Source organism: Macrobrachium nipponense, chromosome 26, assembly GCF_015104395.2.
Source record: "Macrobrachium nipponense isolate FS-2020 chromosome 26, ASM1510439v2, whole genome shotgun sequence".
NCBI classification, from domain to species: domain Eukaryota; kingdom Metazoa; phylum Arthropoda; class Malacostraca; order Decapoda; family Palaemonidae; genus Macrobrachium; species Macrobrachium nipponense.
Window position 1 is genome coordinate 64,105,792 of NC_087215.1, and position 26,000 is coordinate 64,131,791.

Here is a 26,000-nt window from a genome sequence, read left to right on the forward strand (position 1 = left end):
GTGATTCCCATCAGTTTAACGGCACCGAACGAAAAATGAAAGCACTTAATTACAATATGAAAACAAATTAAACTTCCAAACAACGAACTAAGTTATATTGGCAACGAATACAGTGATATAGAAGTAAATGAACATAACATGGAAAACATATAAAGAAATCATGTATATTAGCAAAGAGTAATAAGTGATGGAGAAGTCAATGGATAAATGAAAAACATAAAACGAAATCAGTTATACTGAGCAAAGAATAAAATGTTATGGAGAATTAAATGGACATGCGAAAAACATAAATAAAACTTACAGATACAAAATTCCGCGCAGCTGAAAACTGGACGAGCGTTCAGCCGAAATTTTACCCCAATCTGCTATGTAAATCAAAACATTGGAATATCGCACGTACCTCCCAGGTGCATCAATTTTGCAAAACAGAAATGTATTCCGTTTAGACACTACAAAATCAAGCCAAAAAGCTAGGGGACATATTCCGTAGCATTTCAGTACTAGGCAAACCAGGATTCTGAAATACAAAAAGGAGAGAACGTTGTATGATTTTCAGGCTACTACAAGCACTTAGGAAATGATGACATATACACACGCGGGTATATATATATATATTATATATATATATATATATATATATATATATATATATATATATATATATATATATATATATACTATATACTATATATATATTATATATATATATATATACATAAATATATATTTATACGTGTATATTGCATGTATATATATAGACGTGTATATAATGTATATACATATGTATATATAGGTTGTTACCCATCCCATCCTCAGCATGTTCTAGGACAAATACGGTTGCCCCATTGCTCTGTGAACCCCAACTACGACTTACTACAGCCAAAAAACTACCACTTACATAATAACCTGCTTAGGTCGACAGATGCCCTGAGATGTCTCACCGAAACGTGTCCTTAATAATCCGTACTACTTACTTGAAATCTGACCAAAATGTTTTCGTTTGTGGTCATACATATATATATATATATATATATATATATATATATATATATACTATATATATATACATATATATATATATACATATATATATATATATATATATATATATATATATGTATATATATATATATATATATGTGTGTGTGTGTGGTGTGTGTGTGTGTGTGTGTGTGTGTGTGCGAGTGAGAACGACTCTCACAAGACATCCAATTACAGAGAAATGAAACGAGACCAGAGACAGACAGACAGACAGATAGACAAACAGACAGAATAGTGCCAGCCCAGGTTGGTGAAGGGGGGCCGGGGGTATTGGTTGTAGTTAGGACGGGCTAGAAAAGCCAACAAGACGGTTGACACTGTCCATTCGATAAACTCCCTTGTTTTTTCAATTGGGGGAAGAAATGTTTACCCAAGGTTCGGCTAAATCCCCTTTCGCGCGGCGTAACAGTCCCATAGGGGACGGAATAAAAATGTGAACTGCATCACCGGATAAAAGGTGGAAGGATGAAGTATTCCGCGTACGTTTGACGTACAAGAGAAATAAGATAATACTGCAACATCAGATGAGAAAGGGGAAGATATAGGGTGTGGACACGGTCGACGTTAGCGAGATAGAGAGAATGTCCAAGGAATGTAATAAAATTAGAGAAGAAAGGGAAAGATATATAGAATGTTTAGTAAGAAAGGGAAAAAGACCTCTAAACCTGATAACAAGGAAACATGATTTTATCCAAACATAACTTCGACAGCCTAACAGCCTATACGCACAGAGGATCTCCGTGGATTCGTTTGTATGTATGAGAGAGAGAGAGAGAGAGAGAGAGAGAGAGAGAGAGAGAGAGAGTACTGGACTAAGGGGAATACTTTAAGAGCCAGGGGATCTATGTTGCCCAAGAAATAAAGGAAATTGTGAGTCAGGTGACGTCATGCGGTGTGGCGCAACAGTGGAAGGTTGAAGGTCGAGAGAGAGAGAGAGAGAGAGAGAGAGAGAGAGAGAGAGAGAGAGAGAGAGAGAGAGGATGTTATTCTGAATGAACTACGACCAAATATGCTGGAAATGTAAAGAACGTTTCACGAGAAATTGAATTAATCGGCTGCAAGTTATAGAAAAATCTGAATTAGACACGGAGCAAGTTTTTTATTTTCTTTGTGCATGAATTTGGCATTATGCTTTCCATTGCCGCTACGCGTTTAAGAATACATGCATACATGTACATACATACAATACATACTTACTTACATGTATACATGTATATATACACGACAGATAGACAGACATAAATATATACATATCTATATATATACTATATACATATATATATAGCAAACAGTTTTCCACCAACAGAACTAAGCAACACAACAGTGCCTCAACCTCGCGCCGGAATAATAAAGAAAATGAATAAACTCGTCAAAGTAATTTCCACTCAACAAAACTCAAAGTCTCTCTCTCTCTCTCTCTCTCTCTCTCTCTCTCTCTCTCTCTCTCTCTCTCTCTCTCTCTGCCTGACCCCTAGACAAATTTAAAGTAGCCAAGGAAAGTTTAGACTTTTGTTTGACTCTCTTATTTGACTTTCTTCTCATACTTTCTTCCCTTCACTCGGGACCAGGGTTGTTCCTCCGGGTTTTACATCCTAGATGTGGGAGTGCTTGTTTTCCAACAAGAGACCTTTGGGACTGCAACCTAATGTCTTTTTCTAGCCCAGGGCCGTAAGAGACAATACAAAGAACTGGGAGGGAATAGGGCAGTAACAGAATAATCTAACTGACTGCATGATAGATTGAAACTGGAGTAGCAACGATTATGGTCAATGACGTTGGCAATGGACAGGCTTATGAAGGAGATATGGACATGAGCATGAGCGAGAGCTTGAGCAAGAAGAGAGTTCCAAGCCCCATCGGGAGAGTGTACTATTGTGGTGAAAGGTGATGTGTTAAGGATAGATTGCCTGGATGATAAGCGTTCAAATCTAGGTTAATAACATCAACTTTGTTACGCATTCAAAATACGAAAAAATCATATTCAACTTATCAGAAAAATTACTCTCAAATTAGGCCGCCAAAGGAAAAATATAAGCAATAAGGGATGTGGTTTACACCTTTTCAAAATTGACTAATCTGTTTTTGCTGTCTTGCGTCGCATCTCCTTAAAAACATATTTAATTAAGGATACTTAGCTTATGACTGATGATCAAACAGGGATAAGTAGAGTTACTGGTGAATTTCAAACGAATCATGCCATGAAGGCGTTTATACATTCATGACCAGACTGAAATGGAGTGAAGGAGTCCGAAAGTATAGACAGTACCAGACAAATGAGCTGATTAACAGCTCTCCTAGGACTGGCCCGAAGGATTAGATATTTTGACGTGGCTAGGAACCACAACGGGACCTACAGCTTATTGTGGGATCCGAACCACATTATATCGAGAAATGAATTTCTATCACCAGAAATAAATTCCTCTGATTGCGCGTTGGCCGAGCCGAGAATCGAACTTCGGACTACCGGATTAGTAGCCGAGCGCGAAAACCACTCGTCCAACGAGGAACTGAGACAAGTAGTAGAGCCAAAATGAAGTCACTGATCCAAGATGGATGACAATAAGAGCAAATTAATCTTTCGCATTGAAAGATTCGTAAAAATATTGTCCTGAAATTTCCAATAATTCCTCGTGTTCAGTTAGCCCTTCATTATGCAGTTCCGTGAAAGTTAGGACTTGATGCGCTTGAATTCGGCACCTTGTACCGAATAGTAATTTCTCGACCAATTAAATAAAGGTTACATATTTGTAGACCAAAATGTCTTGAGAGAGAGAGAGAGAGAGAGAGAGAGAGAGAGAGAGAGAGAGAGAGAGCTAATTCCGATGGTGACTAAATTTCTATCACATCAATTTAAACTAGTAAAATAGTTGAATTTAAGGTACCATTTCATATTGAATTAGTCTTTGTTTATTTCTATTTTATATTCAGTATTAGGAATATAAGTACAAAGAACCAAAATCTCTGGGGTGCAAGGAAGTGAGACATGAATTGGTCTCAAGCAATGAGCACTATTTCTCGACAGAAGCATTAAATATATTAATCTAAGTAGGTACCAAGAGTCTCAAACTCAGATCAAAGGTCGTCTCTCTTACAGTGACATTTCTCCCTTTGCCCACAGGTCAACAAGGAAGGGAGGTCAAATTCAACACGGACGGCGACGCCCCTGGAAGTTACTTCATCTACCAGTACCAGAAGGTCTCCCAAAACTCCTACGACTACGTCCTCATCGGCAGCTGGACTGAGAGGTACGTTCGCCAGTCCGTCACGCATCAGTTTTCACGATTCCTTTTCATTCGAATTGTCCGTCTCATCGCTTCCGCTGATATGAAAGTATGCAGTTATGTATCTTTCCCAATTTAAAAAAAAAAATTACCAGCGCAGAACAGCTAGCGGTCTGGTTTTCTGATTTGCCAATCGTGTAGTTAACGGAAACTCTTTAGCCATGTTTAGGAAATTATCCAGAACATGAGGTTTATCGTGGAAGGTCTCTAGAGAGTAATCTGACCTATGCAAGTTCCGGAGATTAGTCAAAACAAATGGAAATTCTAAAAAAGTAGTCTGCTCTATGGAAGGCTCTGAGAGTAGTTGTCTACTGAACGGAAACTTCGTAGAGCAGTTTACTGTACAGAAGTTCCAGAGGTTAGACTGCTCTCTAAGGAAGGTTCAGTGAGTAGTCTACTCTGTAGAATGTCTACGGAGTACTCTTCTTAACTGAAGCGTCCAGACATTTAATTTTAGAACACTCTGTACAAGGTTCAAAGGATAGTCTACATAAGGAAGGCCTGAAGATTAGTCTGCTCGACTGAAGGCCCAGATTAACCTACTTGACGGATGGTCCAAAGAGTAATCTACTTTATGGAAGGTCCAACGAGTAGTACACTATTAGGAAGGTCTCAAAACTTGGCGCAGTTACTGTACATTACATGATAAACAGAATGTTGTCATGAACAGGACATATAGAGTATTTTTTTTTTAACAGTAGATAACTAACATCTTGGTATACACAACATATTATTTTATCATAGGTTTGGGGAAAACCCAATATAAATTTAGGTTCACGACAGTATTATGAGAGCTTTTGATAGGACTGACGAAAGAAAAATCATAATAGGTAAAAATTCCCGCATCAGCATTTTCATGACAGAAAAACATTTTTATTGTAATGCATCTCATTAAAAAAGGTAACTTAAATTGAAGAATGAGATTTACTTACCAAGAGTAAAAACTAGTTTTTTCTTTCATTTGCGATGTTCATATAATTGTCATAGTATTCATGTTTTTGAAATTCGCCTCACGCAAAATTCACACTCTGGGTAAAACTGTTACATTTTAGCTTTCGATGTCGGTATTTGTGTAGTTTAAATGAGAATTGAGGTGAAAAATATTGCTATATATTAAAATTAGAAAACTGACGTTCGACCTATAGGTATTGCTTGAGTCTTCATGAAACACTGCTTTGGAATTTAAGAGGTCAACCCACAAAATAAGAAAAAAAAATCAGGTTTCCGTTCGAGGCCAAAATAGAAAAATTCAAAAAATACATTTTTGATAGGGTTACTTATTTTCTTATAAAACACACGATTTTCGCTTCAATATCTTAGCACACACAAAAATAAAACATGTTTTACATGAGTTATAAGGATTACTTGGTGCCACAGCTACCAGGACTAGGGGTTAGACAAAAATGCCACCTGTGTCATACGAATATTAATAAATGCTAATAGTTATCTTTACCTTGGTATTCATAAGGGTCACAACAGAAGTCGAACACTTGCGCAGAAACCACCCACGCTAACACTAGCACGCCCATATAGATGTAGGTATTCATTCATGTATGCACGTATGTATGTGAATACACCGTCAAAGGTCCGAATAAAATATATGATAATTAAACTTTATGAAATGCATTTTCTTTCACGGTATATGGCGGCACTAATGAATGGCAGTGAGAAAACATTTGTAACGATTCAGAATGTATTTTATTAGCTACAGATTATTTGTAAAGAAAAAAAGGTTCACCTTTATTTTTAAAAACTTGCGCATTAAATATTTGTAAACTGGCAAAAATGGCGAAAAACTGGTACTAAAAATAAAAGTGAAAAAGGAACCAAAGAGAAAAAGAAAATATGGAAAACAACACAAAACAAAATAACATAAAAAGAAGTTGGGAAATAAAACAGATGAAAAACTATTTTATTAGCTATTAATGATTTATAACAGAAAAAGGTTCATTTTTCATTTGAAAAACTCAGGCAAAAAACTGGCAACAGAAAATTACAAAATCAAGGAAAATGGAACCAAACATCGAGGAAGGCAGAAAAAAGTAGAAATAAACTTACAAGACAATTAAAAAACAAAACAAAATACCATAATTAAGAAGAAGTTGGGAAATAAGACAGATGAAAAGAACCGCGGCATCTTCAGCTTATCTTAAAACTTTTTGGAAAGTTAGATCTCACTCGACTCTTCCCTCTCCTTCAACTTTGCTTTCTCTGCCCTTCTTTAACTTTAAGAATAACTTTTTGTTTGTACTTCTGCTTGATAAGTCCTCAGTCAATGAAAGGAAAAAACATTTAAAGAAATAATAGTCCCGTCTGATGTTTGCAAGGTCTTGTATTTTTTCCCAATAATCTTCAGTCAAAGGGAAGAAAGAATAACAATGATTCCCATTAAAATTCTAACTTAGGCCCCGTCCACACGGTCGAGCTTTGGTCGACGAACTTTGTCCGATGTGACGTCAGAAGCGGAGAAACAGCGGGAAAAGTCAGAACTTTACCGCAGTTTCTCTGCTTCTGACGTCACATCGAACAAAGTTCGTCGAGCAAAGCTCGGCCGTGTGGACGGGGCCTTACAGTACAGTATCGACTTACTGACCCATAGTCTCCCGTGGCTGAAAACTTCAAACAGGTCATTTGCATGAAATTACCATGATTTCCTCAGACACCAGCAAAAAGAATAATCGTATATTAGGATTTCAATAAATTTTGCATTTTTTTTTTTCTTTTTTTTTGCCAGACATCGCTAGAAAACTCATATATCAGAAAGAATTTCAATACAATGACCGATAATTTCATACTCAAATTGCTTTTGGGAATAGTTAATGTAATTAATTACCAAATGAATCAGAGGCCTGATAACTAATGTGATGTTTCCTCTCCCTCGTGCTTTTAGAGTTTTGATGTATTTTCTTGGCTCACAATCAGTCAATCAATCAATCACTCACTTTGCTCCTAGTGCCGTCCCAAAGCTCAATAACAAATGGGATTTTCTCGTAGTCAACGTGAAAAAAATTCTTTACAAGTTCTCATCGATTTTCGAGATGAGGTCGCACGCCCTACTCCATGCCTATTTAAGGACTTACGAATAGACAGAATCTACCTTTTTCCTTGATCGCCCATTCGACCACTGGCCAGACCCAACGTTATTTATTTTCTATAACTGAACATAACTTTATAATATTATATATTATATTATATATATATTATATATATATAGATATATATATATATATATATATATATATGTATATACCTTTAAAAACAGGAGATTGGAACTAAAGATATTATAGATAAAATCTTCCTCCAACCGCTTAACTGTAACTCTTCTCTCATTCACTACCTGCCTTAAGAGGGAGACAGTTGTTCTCCGTAATTTAGTATTAACTTTATACATTTTGGAGTTTTTATGGACTCCTTTTATTAGATGGATTCTGTTTTAACAGAAAATACTTCACAGTCATATATATATATATATATATATATATATATATATATATATATATATATATATATATATATATATATATATATATATATATATATATATATATATATATATATATATATATATATATATATATATATTGTACGTGTTTCTTATGCGTGTCTGTCAGTCTGTGTGTTTAACAGAAAGGGAGTGAGGAAGCTAAAGAGACTCACTTTTTCTATTCACCAAATCCTCCTTTTGTTGCGCGTTTATTGAAAATATCTTGGAACTCAAAGAAAGGAAACGTGCGTGTGACAGATATGGGCATCATGCTCTCTCTCTCTCTCTCTCTCTCTCTCTCTCTCTCCTCTCCTCTCTCTCTCTCTCCTATCGAACGATGAAGCCGCATGTTATCGATTAATGCCAAAGCCGAAATACATAATGTATTATATATACATATGCATGTGTGTGTATAAAATATATATATATATATATATATATATATATATATATATATATATATATATACTATATATATAAAACCTTCCTCCATCCAAGAAGATATCATATATCTTCCCTCAGAATCAGTCCTGGCTCTTTTCCTACTTTCCCTCCCTTTGGCTAAGATATATATTAAGGTGATACCGCTCACGGTGCTCCTTTAGCATCACACTGTAGAAGGTTCTATAGACTCTTTGCAGCGTTTCTTCGGCCCCACCTACATTGCTTACCGTCTTTTATTTCCGTCGATTTCCATTTGGATTCTTCTTACTCATTTGTCATTTTTTCCCGCATTTTCTATTCGCAATTTTCAATTAAGATTAAATCTCACCAGCCAAGATTCCTGAGTGTTTGGCATCGGGACTCTGCAGCCTAGTTGATGACCAGCCCCGTCGGCTTCCACTGAATAAAACTAACAGTTTATGGTGAAGCGAAAATTAGAACAAAAGTACCATCAGGTACAAACGGCAAGGGGCAAGCTGTTGCTGGGACGGGAATTACCCGTGACGTTTGCTGATGAGTCCTATTAAGAAAAACTAATCTGTAAACTGGAGAAAGATGGACAACAACAAGAATAAAACAAATCATGATTGGGGAATAAAAGAACAAGAACAGAACAGAAAAACTTGAAAATGCAGGAATGAACTAAAAAGCTCCTATGGCCGCATAGATAAAATAAATAAAAATATATATAAAATAAATGAAAAAGAAGAAACTGTAATGTCTTCATGGTCACTTTGTCACATATGGTCACGGGAAGTAATCCTCTGTAAGAGTAATAAAGTGAAAAATAAATTTAAAAAAAGAAATTTTGGATTGCACCGTATTAGTGGCCATATTGGAGCGGTAGCACACCGGAGTGATGTTTTATAAAAACAAATAAATAAACAAATGAGGAAATCATTGCAATTCATGTTTTTGCCTGAGGATGAGGTTTTTACTGATTGAAGTTCTGACCAGAAGAGCATCGCCATAACAAAACAAATAAAAAAAATAATAGAACAAATTCACACGCAAAAGATTGTACTTTTTGTACTCTTTGTTACAACCTTTCCCCGATTGGACAGAAACTGCCCAACAAAATCTTAACAAATTGAAAGAACTTTCATTTTGAAATAGAAAATAGTGAACGGATGGCAAAGAAAAATAATAAAAGAATTTCTCAATTTCACAGCATAGAAAAAAAAGTCATAGAAATTCAAGTAAACACAAAATAAAACCCAATTTTTTTCCAGTAGCTCAAAATCGCCAGCCGTTACTTTTATGGGAAAATATGAAACTAAAATAATGACCGAGTTGTATTTACACAGAAGACTGAAACGAAATGAAAATATAAATAAAATTACGAAAGCTAATTTTTTTTTTACGCAAAATCACCCACCGGTACTGTACGAAAAAATGGAAGCTAAAATAGTGAAAAACAAAACTCAATAAAAATTGAGTACAGAATAACGATTAAAAGCACTCTCCTTTTTCCCAAAAAGGAAAAACGCCACCAACAGTAGAACACAGACGAAGTTAAAGCTGAATCATCAATCATTGCAACTAAATAAATCCTGGCGCAGGGACTACAGGAAACTTCACACCGGCTGCGGAGAATGATTGATCTGGGGACAACAGCTCTCTCTCTCTCCTCTCTCTCTCTCTTCTATCTATATATATATATATTATATATATATATATATATATATATATATATTATATATATATATAATGTACCACAGAAACTGTATGGCAGAAAATAAAAACATATGGTAAAATGAATATTCCAAGGGATAGGGTCACGACGTCTATTGAAAAGTTGGCTTGTAGTTAACCGAGACCGATACTCCAGTTTTTCTAACTTATAATCATGTCTAAATAATGTGTACTCTCAGAAGCGAATACATCCATAGTCTAGATAAGTAACTGGATGGACATGAGACCTTTCCGGACCGTTCCATGGAACAAGATGCCTGAAGTCCATGGAAGAAAATTTATTTTCCAGATTCCTGGAATCATGGTCAACATGAACATCCAAATCCTCTCGAAGAACTGGACACATTCACTATTCCTAACCCTTTCATGGAATCTCATACCTGAAGTTTATTTAAGAAGTTTATTTTTATAGGTTCTCTAACCTGGAGTCATGAATTTAACACATATACCAATAACAGCCCCTCCCCGGCACTCTTCCCCCACCACTGGAATCAGACATTCATTTTTTTTAGTGTATTGAACGGTATCTTTTATTTCAGTGGCGGGGTATAAGACCATTTCAAACTCCTCCTGATAATCATATGCCTGGAAGCCACGATGCAATTCCGTAAACAACCTCTCCTTGAACATGTTCTTTCCTCCAGTTCACAGACGTTGTGTTCACTTTAAATCAAAACGAGTGGTTCTTACGTAATGAGGACCACATTAACGAAGGGCAGCAGAGCAACAAAATTATTTGCGGAATATCTTGGAATGTTATTGTACTAAAAAAAATACCAAGAGGGAAATGGCAGCAGTGATGACAATAGACTAATAATAGTAAAGGTACAAAAGATAATAATCGGGAAACAACAGCTGCAATAATAACAACAGCAAATAAAAATAAAATAACGATGCTGATGGTGATGGTTCAGGGGTGGCTGAAGGAAAATCAAGACAGAAGCAATAATGTCTCCTTAATCTTCTCAATGCTGGGTCGAGGAAAAAGGCATTGTGCAAGAGACCTCCACTGCTTCAGTTTCAAGTAAATCACTCAATCAGAAGCCTCGTCAGGTGCACGTCTACCGCATTTTATCTACCAAACCACATCACTGTCGCATGAAAACAGTAACTGGCGGGAAACACGTAATGAACATGGTTGTTATAATAATCATCACATAATTCTACGACTATCTTGTAAGACACTCTTTCTTGAACATATCTGAGCAATACAGTTAAAAATAATAAATACAAAATTAACTGTCAAAAGCAGATGCAAAACATATAAACGAAACGAACGTTAATATTCTTAGCAGTTTCAACCAAATTCAAGAAGGAAGCCATGCTAATATTAGCATAGGGCATACTATGATTAGATGAAGGCATGAGTCAAGCAACCTCATCCCAAAATACTTGCTGAAAGATGGATGGGCAGGACTGTCTAGATCTAGCCAACCCCTCGCAGAGAAAAAGATATTTAGGAGGAAAATGTGTACATAATTAAATATCCATGTTATATATTTATGTATGTATGTATGTATGGATGGATGGATGGATGCGCGCGGATGTGTGTGTGCCCAATGCAGAACAAAAATGTCTTGCATCGTTTTGAATAATTTATCGAAAAGAGAAACCATAACAGGTAATAAGAACAGAGCACTTTTGAGATAATTGCTGCGTTTTATAAAGATTAAGCTACTACAAAAGTACTGATGGGCCTTCCGGATTCTGACGACAGAAAAGTACGTCATTCCATTCCCAAACTTGAGCGTACTTGTCAAGAGATCCAGTCTCCTCGAGAAATCCCAGGAAGTAGGAGCTGGGCCGTGTACCTTCGTTCAGTACTGGAGTAAATCTAACTTCCTATCAGATGCAATCCTCTGGGGATTTTGGAGGAAACCGCGAGCCCCAACCAGCAAAGAAATCTATCTTTTGGTGCTTCCCAGGGGACTCAAAAGGCCACTGATCTCTCTTTGGGGTTAGGTTTGAATGAAGGGCCGTTTTGATGATTTTTCACGTACATACCTGGGGGAACCTTAAAAGGTTATAAAATAAAACTAATAATGTACTTTTACTTCAATGGATTTCAACGGTGTCATAAAACTTATAGAGCGAGGTAACGACTACAAATAACAAAATGCAAGAAGGATTGTTCATGTGCCTGAGTGAGTAAATATTTTCCACTGATATTGGAAATGTTACAATGAAAAAGGATGCATTTCATATATATATATATGTGTGTGTGTGTGTGCGCGTGTGTGTGTGTGTCTGCACAAGCGCGCTTGTAATGTACCGATCACTTTTACCAAATATGATGGCGACAGTGACCTCCTAGCTTCCCGACTTTCATGCACTTTTAGGGGTACGCTTATCACTTTGGACCTATATGTATTGCAGGTTCGAATCCCGCTATGGAAGCTGAAAGCTTCGTATATAGCCCTGTAGGGTAAAGGCTTAAAATGATAAGAATATATTAAAAAGAAAAGTGCAGAGAAGTGGAGAAATTAAGCCTATTTCAAGTAAACACAACTATATATACATACTATTATATATATATATATATATATTATATATATATATATATATATATACGTATATATATGTGTGTGTGTGTGTGTGTGTGTGTGTGTGTATAGGGAAACGTCCAAATTTGTTGACTATGCCAAACACTAATCACGTGCCTCTGACGACGCGAAAATATAAGAACAATTGCTGAACAGTTTTGCATATGCTCGTATATCTATATTAACTTTTGTAAGAGATGCTCGTGTCAACTCACATACATACATGCATACGCCCATTCAAATCCTATAAAGGAATGCCAAGTAATTCACATAAGGTGGTATCACAAGAGAAAAGATTAATCAAACATCCTTTAGGACCATTTTGCCTGAAGTTTGCCGGCCTAATGCTATAATGTGCCAGGAAGCGTCCTTGAGCATCGCAATTTTGAGTCAGCGCATGACATACGTAGGTCTTAGGGAAAGCAACATTTTCGCATTTATATCTCGGCAAAGCATTAATATTAAAGTAGCATCCAAATAACTTGACCATTACATACATCTGAAAGCTTATTGTAAAACTTTAGGGACTTAGGCATTTACCCCCTGGATCGCGTAGCCTAACACTCTAAACTTTTATTATCTTTTAAATCTATTTTTTGTCTTGGTATGTCATTTGCTCCACGCAGATGAGTCTATATAGTGAAGATGGTGATGAGACCTAATGCATTTGTCCAAACTGCACTTACTACTGTTTGAAACTTTTATAGTCTTATAGAATGAAATTAACCCAACACACGTCTATACGAATGAGTAAACTCACTTGTGCTCTAAAAATTGTCATTTCCATGTCTGTGACGGTAATAACAATGCTTTTCATTTTTTTAACTATTGCTTTGATGTTTGTCCATATAAAACCTCTGAACCTCCTTCTGAACCTCGACATTTTTGCTGCTGTTATTTTTATTCTCTCCTTCATTCACCTCTTCCACCAGTCGCTCAAAACTCTCGTTCAAAATTCTCTCTCTCTCTCTCTCTCTCTCTCTCTCTCTCTCTCTCTCTCTCTCTCTCTCTCTCTCTCTCCGACCACCCTTCTCCAGCGCCTCCATTTCAGTTTTATTTTTATTTTTCCTCTCTATGTTGTCTGGTGGAGCATCAAGCGTGTGTATTTTACGAAATAAAAAAATGATACAGTTGTAGGATGTTTCTTGTTGTTGTCGTTGTCGTTGTTGCTGTACATGTAGGTGTGTTTTACTGAAAGCTCTTGTACTGTAGTCTGGATGTAATGAGAGCAATGTTGCAGTGCAACGAGAGGGCATCCGATGAGGCACGAGGCCCACAGGCAACAACACAGGAGGAGCAGGTTGGTATGTAGATCATCTGTAGATCGACGGTAGTTACTCTCTACTACTACTCTACTACTACTACTACTACTACTACTACTACTCATTCATTTCACCGTTACACCAGCAGCAGAATACCTGTCTAACTAACCCCTCCCCCCAAGCCACACCCCCTCTCACCCACCACCACAAAAACTTTTAGACAGCTTTTCGACCATGTTGCAACTCTGTCCTGTCTGTGTCTATCTTCGACATTCATATTGTATTTGTAAGCACAAGCACATACACATATACGCACGCACACACACACATATATATATTTATGTCACTCACATATGTATGTATGAATGTATGTATGTATGTATGTAAAAATGTATGTATGTTCTATGGAATGTCAAAGGCAAACAATAGAACCATTTATCGTGATTAAATGCCATCAAGGAAAAGGGGTAATATCTCCACAAAGGTCAGAAAGGAAGTGTATCAGTAAAAATAGCTTCCCAAAAGAGGAGTTCATGTTTCCTTCGTGTAAAAGTTAATTTCGTGGCACATAATGAATCTCTCAGAGTCTTTCATTTCTCAAGTGACAACGATGCGAAAAACACGATCGGTCGATTCCTTATCTTGCTTGGTTGCCTGAAATTAAATGTTATTTCTTTTTGCAAACTTTAGGAACATTCATCAAAATCAAAACGTACTTATACGCAAATCCAAACACACTACACATACACATTTGTGTGTATATATATTTATATATATACATATATATGAATATATACATCGTATATGTATTATATATATATATATATATATATACATATATATATACACCTATATATATATATATAGATATATATATATATATATATATATATACATATATATATATATGTGTGTGTGTGTGTGTGTATATATATATGCATATATATATAAATATATATTATATATATATTTGCCAAACAACTTTCCTCATGAAAACTAGAGGCTCCTGCTAGTGTTAACCTTCCGAATTTTTTTAACAAGTCTTTTGTGATGAGGTAGTCCTCCCATTGCCCTCCTCTACCCTGGTTGCAAGCCACCGAAGTCGACTAACCACTAGGTACCATTTCACACTTGTTTTTTCAGGAAACTCGACTAGAAAAAAAAAAAAATATATATATATATATATATATATATATATATATATATATAATATATATATATATATATATATAGTATGTATGTAGCAGCAGTAGATGAGATCTCAAGACGTTTTCAACTACTTCCCTTACGTCGAATACACATAAAACTCCAGTAAACCTCTGGAAGCCAGAATGCCAAAATACCAAAATGGTGTATAAAGTCAAAATAAAAAAATTATGTAATGATGTAAATGTATATCTATGCGCAAGCTTATTTCAAACTGCGTCTGAACAAAAATACCCTCACTTTACATTTCTTGAATGAATGTCCAAATGCATGCGCAAACATTCATGGCTATACAAATTAAGGCGAAGAATTCGTGTGCCTGGATGTGGAAAAAACAGAGGGTGGTCCAGAAATGCTGATGGAGAGTCGGTCGAAGTATTAAGAGTAAAAGGTCCAGATGACCAGAAAGCATCGAACTGCATGCTATACCATAGGTGTGTGCCAATAAGACTTCTGCATAGAGCATTGAAGGGATGCTAAGTTTTGTAATCATTTTGCACAGGAGTTTCATTTCATAATTATCTAGTGGTTCGGAAAATATGAATGTGTAATATATATATATATATATATATATATATATAATATATATATATATATATATATATATATATATATATATATATATTCACAAATAAATATATAAATTAAGAGCTTTGAAAGATATTTATACTTGTTACTTTCACACACACATTATATATATATATATATAGTATATATATATATATATATATATATATATATATATATATATATCATTACAAATACATATTCGCTCATTCTGTCTCTCTACCTCTCTGTCTCTCACGCAGACATACACACACACACAAACAACATACACAGTATCTTCCACCATCTCTCTGTTGCCCCCTTTTGTATGTTCCTCACTCACATGTCACTCACCACCACCCACCACTCACTCACTCACTCACTGTCACTCACTCACTGTCCTTCACTAGTTCTCTGTAGTTATCTGACACTGCTGTGTATAATGCAAGTGAAGGTTACTAGAATACGAGTAAGATCTCATCTTCGCCATTTTATTTGCAGATGATCAAAAAAAAAGGGGGGGCACCGAAAGAGAACTTTGGATCATGTAAAGTTGTCCTGAGGAAATGGAATGTTGATGAGTGGATCAGGAGCCCTTTTAAAAGCATGACTTCATTTTGTAACTATAAAAAATAAAAGGTAATCGGAAGTCCAATTTCATTCTAGTGAGAGCTAAAGAATCTACTTGCAAGCATCAAAGCATTTTTTTACTCTCCTAAGAAATCAGTATGGCTGAATCTTTTTTTTTTACTCATTGAGGACCTGATGCGTTTCGCAAAAGTTTGCATATTAATTTTTTCTAAAATCTAAAATTTTTGGCAAAAGTAATTTTATTTCTTCAGGACTGGTTTTGATTATTTAGAGCTAATTCCTTCTCATTAGCAAGTACTACTGTTGTTAAATTGCATGAACGCAAAAAGAAATTTTAACATATAAACAAGTGATATTCAACATAAGATAGTTGCCCTTAGTTGACCGAGTGTTGAGCCAGCCATCTGCCGCAAAAGAAAAAAAATAACTAAATAAATAAATAAATAAAATCAAAATTTATAACTAATGAATCATTGCCGTCTTAACTGGATCATTTTCGAACTTGTACAGATAAAATGAAAGAAGATGACACCTTACGGAGGAGCTCACGTCACTGATATATATTTATATATATATTTAATCTATGTAAATAACACCGACACACATACATGTACATACAAAAAAGAAAATTTAAAAAACGAAAGACGGAAATCATCTTCCCCTATAACACCTATGGCGGCAGGCCAACGGCATCCAAAGCGACGATGTCCAGCAAGTCCCTTTATATATATCTATATATATATATATAGTATTATAACTAAGCAAATCAGAACTACCCCCATCCTTTTATAGCCACACCCCGTACCAACCATACCCCCGCTGTCCCCCCTCCCCTATCCCCCCACCCACCCACCCCTCAAAAAAGAAAAAAATATATATATCAACATGGCATCAGCAATACTAACCTGCTCCTCTCAAACCTCCCTCCCTACCCGCCTCTTTATAGGCACTCCCTTTCACATCTCCCTTCCCACTCCCTACCTCATTCCCGTCCCCCTCCCTTCCCCCCCCAAAAAAAAAAAATCAAGGCATGAGAAATACCAATCAACCCTGCTCCCCTCACACCCCCCCTACCCGCCCTTTAATTAACACCTGGTACGAACCAACGCCCCACCTCTCACCCCCTTCCTCCTTCCCCTACCCAACCCCCACCCTCGCAAAAAAAAAAATATCAACAAGGCATGAGCAATACCAATCAGCCCGGCTCCCCTCACCCCTCCCTCCCTACCTACATGCCCCTACCCCACCCGCCCACCCATCCCCCACCCCTTCCCCCCAAAAATAACATCACAAGGCATGAGCATGCAGGAACGCTGACCCACACGGTGCCACAGATACCCAAGTGGCACTCTGGTGAGTTTAACGCTTCAGTAAAATGCTCTCTCTCGGTTACGACTTGCAACTGAGCCTTGTCCCCTTTTTATGTATTCGACTAGAATCTTTTTACTATTATTATTATTATTATTATTATTATTATTATTATTATTATTATTATTTTGGGGCTGTACCCTCGGCTGCTGTATGTTACAGGACTGTCAGTGTTACATGAAGCTACGCTATACGCTCGGCTGTGTGTTATTTAAAACAATGCTGCTGCTTGTCGCAAAACATATGCATGGGAATGATTTATGCACTTGGTGTTGCAGTGACTTTGTAACCTTTCTATGTATTGTGCATTAAAGCTCCTTTTGTGCTTGCTTATTTGTGCTCTGCACTAAAAACTGCATGAAAACATGACGCATTGTTCACATTACTAACTGTAATTATTCGTCAATCATCAGAACTAACACATATACAAGAACACTCATTGCAAACAAGAAATGAGCATGATTAGGTATTAAACGATGAATGCTGTAACTGAATTTATGTATATATATGTGTGTGTGTGTGTTTCCAAACACTTGCGTACACAAAGTTATACACACTTACGCACATATATAAATGAGTATATTATCAGGATATCACAAATCCGCTGCATTAGCTGCTGCCTTTTGAAATCAGTGAGCTAATGGTAAAGTTATCTCAAATTGAAATCAAGCTTTATTAGTTCCAAAAAGCCCTTATTCAAACAATTTTAGACATTTCGCTAGGTATAAGCAAAATGAAAAATTCGAGACGCACTAAACTACCCCGAACATTTGAATAATAGTGAGGGAACGTTTTCATAACGTTAAAGAACATTAAAAGCAAAACGTTCTTAGCGTAAACCCTCCGAATGATTCATTTAGTGTTGTACCAATTCCGTTAAAATGACAGTAATGTAAGAGGGTTCAAGACGGGAAGTCCTCTGCCCCAGGGACGTTACGTACCTTGTTGAAGGTCGGATAAGTTAAGTTTCATTGTCCCTATTTGTATAGGAGCCAATGGTAAGTGAGGTTTGACCGGGCTGGACGACGGCAAGTGACAAACGTGAGGAATAATTCCCCCCAAAATATCTGCATTACACTGAGAAAAGTATGTCATAACAAGTGTCGGCAACGTATCGCATATATATACATATATATATATATATATATATATATATATATATATATATATATATATATATATATTTACCGTGAAAATGTTGGCGATATAATCGAGGTCCAAGACGTTGCGTACTTTCCCGAAGTTCGGGAACTAATTAAATTTATAGAAAGGTGTATACTGAGAGAGCTGGTGGGTAACGACATTCTAAACGTGTAATCCATCACCTATTAAGTTAAGTATATCTTAGTTTTACCAGACCACTGAGCTAATCAACAGCTCTCCTAGGGCTGGCCCGAAGGATTAGATATATATATATTTTTTCTTTTTTTTTACTTGGCTAGGAACCAATTGGTCACCTAGCAACGGGACCTACAGCTTATTGTGGGATCCGAACTACACTATATCGAGAAATGAATTTATATCACCAGAAATAAATTCCTCTGATTCCGCGTTGGCCGAGTCGGGATTCGAACTTTGGATCCATCACCTATAGGCTACCACTGTTACACCCAGAGAAAATAAATTCATGGATATAAACCGCTTTATGGCATTTGGAGAAAATATTACTATTATTATCATTATATGCATAAATAACACTTTCGCTATGGGCGAAAATATCTCCATACGAAAAAGTAAATACTTTAGCAGCGAACAGATCACCGGCGCCACCCATCATAGTCTCAAGACGGCAAATTATAGTAGCCAATTTAAATCTGAATCCCTTTCTCTTCGTCGCCATTTCCAAGATGGAATGGTTATTTAGCTTTTGAATAGAAAAAGTTATCATAAATTAGTCTAAAAACAATATCAATTGGCTGTCTTGTGGTCAGAGGTCCACGCCTGACCTATTCGTCCTTAACATTTGTTTTTTAAATAGATGATTAAGCTAAGGCCATTCTTCACGCACCACTTAACTATTATTTTTCCCCTATCATTCTTCTTATTTTGAAATGGCTAGGATACGACTTGAGATAAGAGATAAGACCACATCACGTATACCATAACGCTGGGTAATTAGCTGGAAGTATTATCTTTCTATTCAGGTCCAAAAACAAGGATAATGACCATGATAATGTTAGCGTTGCCTCAGTGGATATTTAAGTACGAAATCATTTGCATTTACTTGCCCTCTCTCTCTCCTCTCTCTCTCTCTCTCATTTACTGAAAATACAAATTAATGCTCTAATTATTTTCCCTGTTCCTTTCATCCCCCCTCCCCAACACCCTCCTCCCTTTCTCTCTCTCACTAACGTTTCTTATCCTCCTAAACCCTTATCTTGTAATCAGTTGTGCCTACATATAACTCACTAACCCTGGTGACTTTTCGGGCCTCACAGTGACCCGCTACTGAGAACAGATTTTCTGTCAGTTTCGTAATTCATTTCGGATATGTATGTAGGCATCAGTAAAAACTAACAAAATCCCCTTCATTTTCATATACGAATTAAGGTTTCGTATCCGACCAGGGTTTAGTATAGAGGGAAAAGCAAATGATGTGAAACGGTCAGTCAAGCAACGCGCCGCCCCCTACCCCCCAACCAACAACGCCAAACATTAAAGGCCGAAGAAGTTTTTAAACATTTCTATGAATGTGTTGAAGATGAACTGATAAATATGAACAAACTTCGGCAATGGTTTACGCAGTGTACTGTAACTTGGCTGTTTCTTGGACCACTGGGAAACTAAAATTGTTAGACTTAACAGTCTGGAGTTTAGCCAGGCTAAATTCGATTAGGCCTAACCAGCCACAGCATTACTTTGTCACATTGGCTATTGACATTAACATTGCAATCTTTGTTTTGACATCTAGAGTCTGATTGTACAGAATCGATATATATGGCCTGGCTCATAAAATAAAAGTTTTTGTAAGAGCGGATCCTAGCATTCTCTTCCGCCAAATGTTTCTGGGGGAACTTGCATTCTCCCTCTCCCGTACCATAGGCCTAACACGCTTTCTTCTTATCTGTGACTTAATTTCACTTGCAAGGGAACGTAATGGTACAGATTATTCAGAAAAAAGACACAATACATGATTAAATGTAAAAAATGTGTATATATAATGGTTGAACTGTATAGTACCATGTAACTTTGGTAATACTTGGCACAACGGTTTACCAGTCACATTAAGAACCGTATGCTTTCACCACTACTTCTGTGCCGATATCAGCTGACCAGTAACAATATTCTCATTCTCAGTATCATTGTGATCTTAACGGTTACAATCATTATCGTGATTGATATAATAAACAAATAGCCCCAAAACTGTGAATTACTCACAACTGTCAACTGTTAGGCCTAGGTCTATACTCAACATAACCTCCTCCTCAGTCATTTATAGATACATAAACATATTTGACAGCTCAAACTCCATATTATACTTTACTTACCTTCTGGAATTTCTGAAATTATAAAGCACTCTGCTCATACGTATACAAGTGTTGTTGATCCTTAGGCGTTTGGAAGGAGGCATGACTCTACGTCATACCTCAATCACTGACTCACTGATACTGGGAACCAGGTGAAGTCAAGTAACCAACCGAGTTAGCCATTACTTTGCGATTCAGACATTCATCGCTGATAAGTTATGGAGAAAAATGTCAGATTGATGTTACACGTATGTCAGACATATAAGATAGAGAGGATAGTGTCTTGAGAGTATAAAGTCATTTTATTTAAGACAAAAGGAAAGCAGTTACGTTTTTCTGCTCGGGATATTATCGGAACTAGCTCTGATATATACGGTGTTGTACTGTACGAAGCCTGACGTGGAGGGAGATGGGTACTACATAAAAAGTTTGTCTGTTCTCCTCTCCTTATTTTTTGTACTGTTAATGCCATACAAAGCACAAATAGGGGAGTAGTGGGAACCTCGTTCTTACACCAATCAGCGGGCAGTGAAATTTCCAGAATATTCTTCATCTTAACGCTCCATTTATTCCCGCCAAAAGTCGCGGGGTATGCACGATGGAGACGAAGTTTGTCCCGAAGTAAGAGGCTCTTGAGATTGAAGGTCACAGAGCCTCAATTCATCATGAGATGAAAAGCTTAATGTATTATTCATGTTTCCTGTATGAATGATAGCCTTCCGCTAGGGCGCTGCAGAATGAGGGTGTCTCATTTCTTAAGGTTTAGGCAGCGGCTACCTCGACGGGTCACGTCAATATCGCAACACAGCCAATATGGAAGTGCCGATCTGACGGCACGATGAAAGGGGAGGGTTGAACCCTAAATGGACGTCTTGTTCCTTTAAAAAAAAAAAAAAAGAATGTTAGTGAAAGCGGCATGAGGCTTTATAAAGCATTGATGCGAGTGGCAGTGGTTAAGGCATGGGAGTCAGTCAGAGACACCGGGTTCGCAACCTCATCCCAGAAGACTTGCTAAGAACTGGACGACTATACCACTTTGGCTCGCCCCGTTATATATATATATATATATATATATATATATATATATATATATAGATATATATATATATATCTATATATATATATATATATATATATATCCAAACTCAAAATACAAAGACACAAATAGCCCCTAATAGCGAATTCACTTTATTTTGAGAATAACTTACAATCCAAGGGAGTTCAATGTACGTAAAGTAAGTGCACCTCCACAGCCGAGGACATGAGTCTAAGGATTTCTGGGTTTAATGTATTACACTTTTATGTACCTCCATAAATATTATATATACATATATATATATATGTGTGTGTGTGTGTGTGTGTGTGTGAATGGATGTAAATTACACAATGAACACAAATATACCAAATATATCAACAACTCAACGGTGACCTATGCGGATACTTATTACACCCACATACAGTATACATACACACTTATATACGTTTATACATGCGCATTGTGTATGCGTTTGTACAACATACAAGAAATTTGAAGTAACACAAACAACACGAGCATAATAAAATACAAGAAAAACACCTACAGTCACCAACAGTCGGAACATGGTGCTTGTTTCGTATATGCACTGAAGTAAAATAGAACGCATGCGCACTGGCCCTCATACTGCATAACCCTGCGCTTGTTGTATTGCTGTTGTTTGTCTGGTTGTTGTTGTCGTATAATATTGTAACAATTTTAACAAAAGCAGAAATTCAGTTTTGTCAAGTCTTGTGCCTTGTGAGATAATAAAATTATACCTATAAGATGATTCAAATGTGCCATGTCAGATAAAAACTAAATAAATGATTGCTATTTAAACAAAGTACTAAAGCACCGTTATCTTTTTTTTTTTTTTTTTTTTTTTTTTTTTTTTGGTAAAGCAACTTAAAGTTTGCATATCAAAGGTCTTGCATTACAGTTTATAAAGATGATGATATTTCATATTTGTTTTTTTTAGGTCTATGTTTTAACCGACAAAGTCTTCCAAATACTGTCCTGTTGAAATCACTGGATTTGTTCATCGAGAATATAACTGTCTTCATTTCAGGCTGTCCTTGTCATTCTCCGAGCTCCTTTTCAGACGAGTAACTCACTCTGTAGCTTATGGGACTAATATTCGATTGATGTTTTATGATTTTTGACGGTGTTTTTATTCTAGTTTTACTTAGTGCTCTCTCTCTCTCTCTCTCTCTCTCTCTCTCCTCTCTCTCTCTCTCTCTCCTTCTTCATTTATTATCGTGATCTATCAGTTTAGCCTAGTACTAATATCACCTCTCTCTCTCTCCTTCATTTGTTAACATAATCTATTAATTTAGCCTAGTACTAATAAACTCTCTCTCTCTCTCTCTCTCTCTCTCTCTCTCTCTCCTTCTTCATTTGTTAGTATAATCTAACAGTTTATTCTAGTACTAATAACCCTCTCACACTCACTCTCTCTTTCTCTCTCTCCGACCGTTAACTTCACTATTATTAGAACCGTCTAATTTTTTATATCTTTATTCTCTCCGTCTCTAATCCACTGATCTCTTGTTATCCAAGTTATTGACGTCTCTCTCTCTCTCTCTCTCTCTGGGACTTAGCATTTGCGTAGACGACATATCCCTACTCCTGACACAACATCACAATGGCATACCTGGCCATATCGCAGCACTTTGGCCCTTAACAAATGGCATCCGAAGGGCCAAATTGCTTTCTGACGGCTCCATTTCTCAGAATAATTCGGACCGATCCCAAACTGCTGAGGACGAAATCCTCATGCATCGGATTCATAATTCCCCATGTCCTCCACCTCCTACCTCTTCCTCCTCCTCCTCCTCCTCCTCCTCCTCCTCCTCCTCCTCCGCCTAGTAAGCTCCAGCTCAACAGATGGAGCTACGGAGCTCAGGCAGGAGCTTCCTTGAAAACAGAAGAGGAAAAAATAAATGCGCGCCACGAAAGTACTTTTTAAGGAATTTTATTTAGTTCTTTTTTATCTATTTATTTATTTATTTATTTATTTATTTTTTTATTTATTTATTTATTTATTTATTTACAGGTGGTGGAGTATCCGGACAAAATATTCTCCCTCTCTCTCTATTATCTTAATTATATTTTATATATATATATTATATTATATAATATATTATATATCATATATATATTATATATATGTATATCAAATAATCTCAGAATCTCTCCTCAGCTTCCTTTCTCTGTCTCCAATAAATAAAACCAAAATAACGATTTTTTTTCTCTCCTCTCTCTCTCTCTCTCTCTCTCTCTCTCTCTCTCTCTCCAGCGACGGCAGAAATCCTCAATAACATCCATTTCGAGGCCTAAAGACTATTAGCGTCTAAAAGCTTATTCGGAGTAATTCTTCTTTTGCGCAACAACACGGAGAAAAGAGAAAAAAAAAAAAAAAAAAAACTTTGCTATGACAAGGTGTTCCGGCGGGATCCAGATTACTCTTTCCACTTCCTTTCATAACAGAAGAAGAAGAAGAAGAAGACGGAGGAGAAGAAGAAGAAGAGAAAAAGACGAAGAAGAAGAAGACGTAGAGAAGAAGAGAAGAAGAAGAAGGAGGAGGAAATATTTTGAATGGATGGAAAATATCAAACTGAATCATCTGTATTGGTGTAAAATTACTGATACATATATATATATATATATATATATATATATATATATACATATATATATATGTATATACATATACATATATACATATACATATATATGTATATATATGTATATAAATACACATATGTAGATATATATATATATATATATATATATATATATATATATATATATATAAGCGAATACCACGGGAAAATGATAGTCAGAAATCCAAGCGCTTTCGTCTTTATTCAGACATCGTCAGTAGCTCCTTGACGATGTCTGAATAAGACGAAAGCGCTTGGATTTCTGACTATCAATTTCCTGTGGTATTCGCTTATTTATGAAGTCACGTGCATCTACTGTGATTTTTTAAGCATATATATATATATATATATATATATATATATATATATATATATATTATATATATATTGACAGTAATCATATCTATTCAACTGTAAGAACTTTACCCCTGGAAAAAGCTAAAAAAAATCCAGCATTTTTGCAAACAACGGATCCCTGTAGTAAACTACATATAAATTTCGCAGAAGCAGACCAGTTGAAAATAAAGTCAGAAAAACAGCAAAAATTAAAGCATACAAAAAAAAAAAGTAAATGAATGAGGAACTTTCTACTCTTTAAAAAACTGGATGAAAATATTGACGTTAATAGTGGGGGGTCTAGGAAGTTATGCAGAGGCAGGAAATCCATTTCAATATTCAGTTGCTGATGATGCAAAGTGAACTACAGACAGACGAAAAGAGGAGGTGAAATTATGAGAGAAGTGATGGGAAATATAGAATCAAGAGGAACAGCGTAAATTACCGCTACATAACTGAAGCGCGTTTGATAAAATCAGAAATTAACTGAGGCATTATCAAAGACATGAGAGAGACTGAGCCCTTAATTATACAAGATTAATTGTTGGTTTTTAAGATAACAAAGATTGTGTTGGTAAAATTAGCAAGCGATGTAAAGTGCTGCAATGATTGCACTAGATAGAGGATGAACAACAGATTAAGAAGCTCTAAAATTAACTGAGGAATTACCAAAGACATGAGAGATGGCATCTTTATCAGAAGGAGAAAGAGCTAAGCGTCTAACAGTTCAGGTGTTAGATGTAATACTACAAGGATTAAAGATTGTTGAAGGGAAGGAACTTTCTCTAGAAGGCGATGATAACTGGTAATTCATAATGATAACAGAAGGCTTCTACAACAAAAGTGTAGAATGGACGTATTCAAAATGACAAGAGATATGTCCTTAAAAACGTATGTTGACGTCTCTCAAGAAATGTAAGCGCCTAGACGTCTCCTTAAAAATGTAAATGTTTAGACAACTGTCGTAAAAAAAAAAAGAAAAAAACTAGGCCTAAGCGTATAAACGTCTCTCCTTTAAAATGTAAGTGTTGAGGCGGCCTCATCTCCCACCCACC

At 36.2% G+C, this 26,000-nt stretch overlaps 1 protein-coding gene across 3 annotated transcripts in view; it reads left to right on the forward strand.

Annotated features, from left to right (window-relative positions):
* Positions 1 to 26,000, forward strand: part of LOC135200337 (metabotropic glutamate receptor 8-like) — an 809,057-nt gene that overhangs the window by 716,617 nt on the left and 66,440 nt on the right. For 2 of the 3 annotated variants that reach the window (XM_064228906.1, XM_064228907.1), the window contains exons 8-9: positions 4,160 to 4,286; positions 13,729 to 13,788. In XM_064228906.1, the coding sequence (XP_064084976.1) occupies positions 4,160 to 4,286; positions 13,729 to 13,788 (187 nt within the window). The remainder of the gene's footprint in view (positions 1 to 4,159; positions 4,287 to 13,728; positions 13,789 to 26,000) is intronic. The other variant, XM_064228908.1, reaches the window with a different exon arrangement.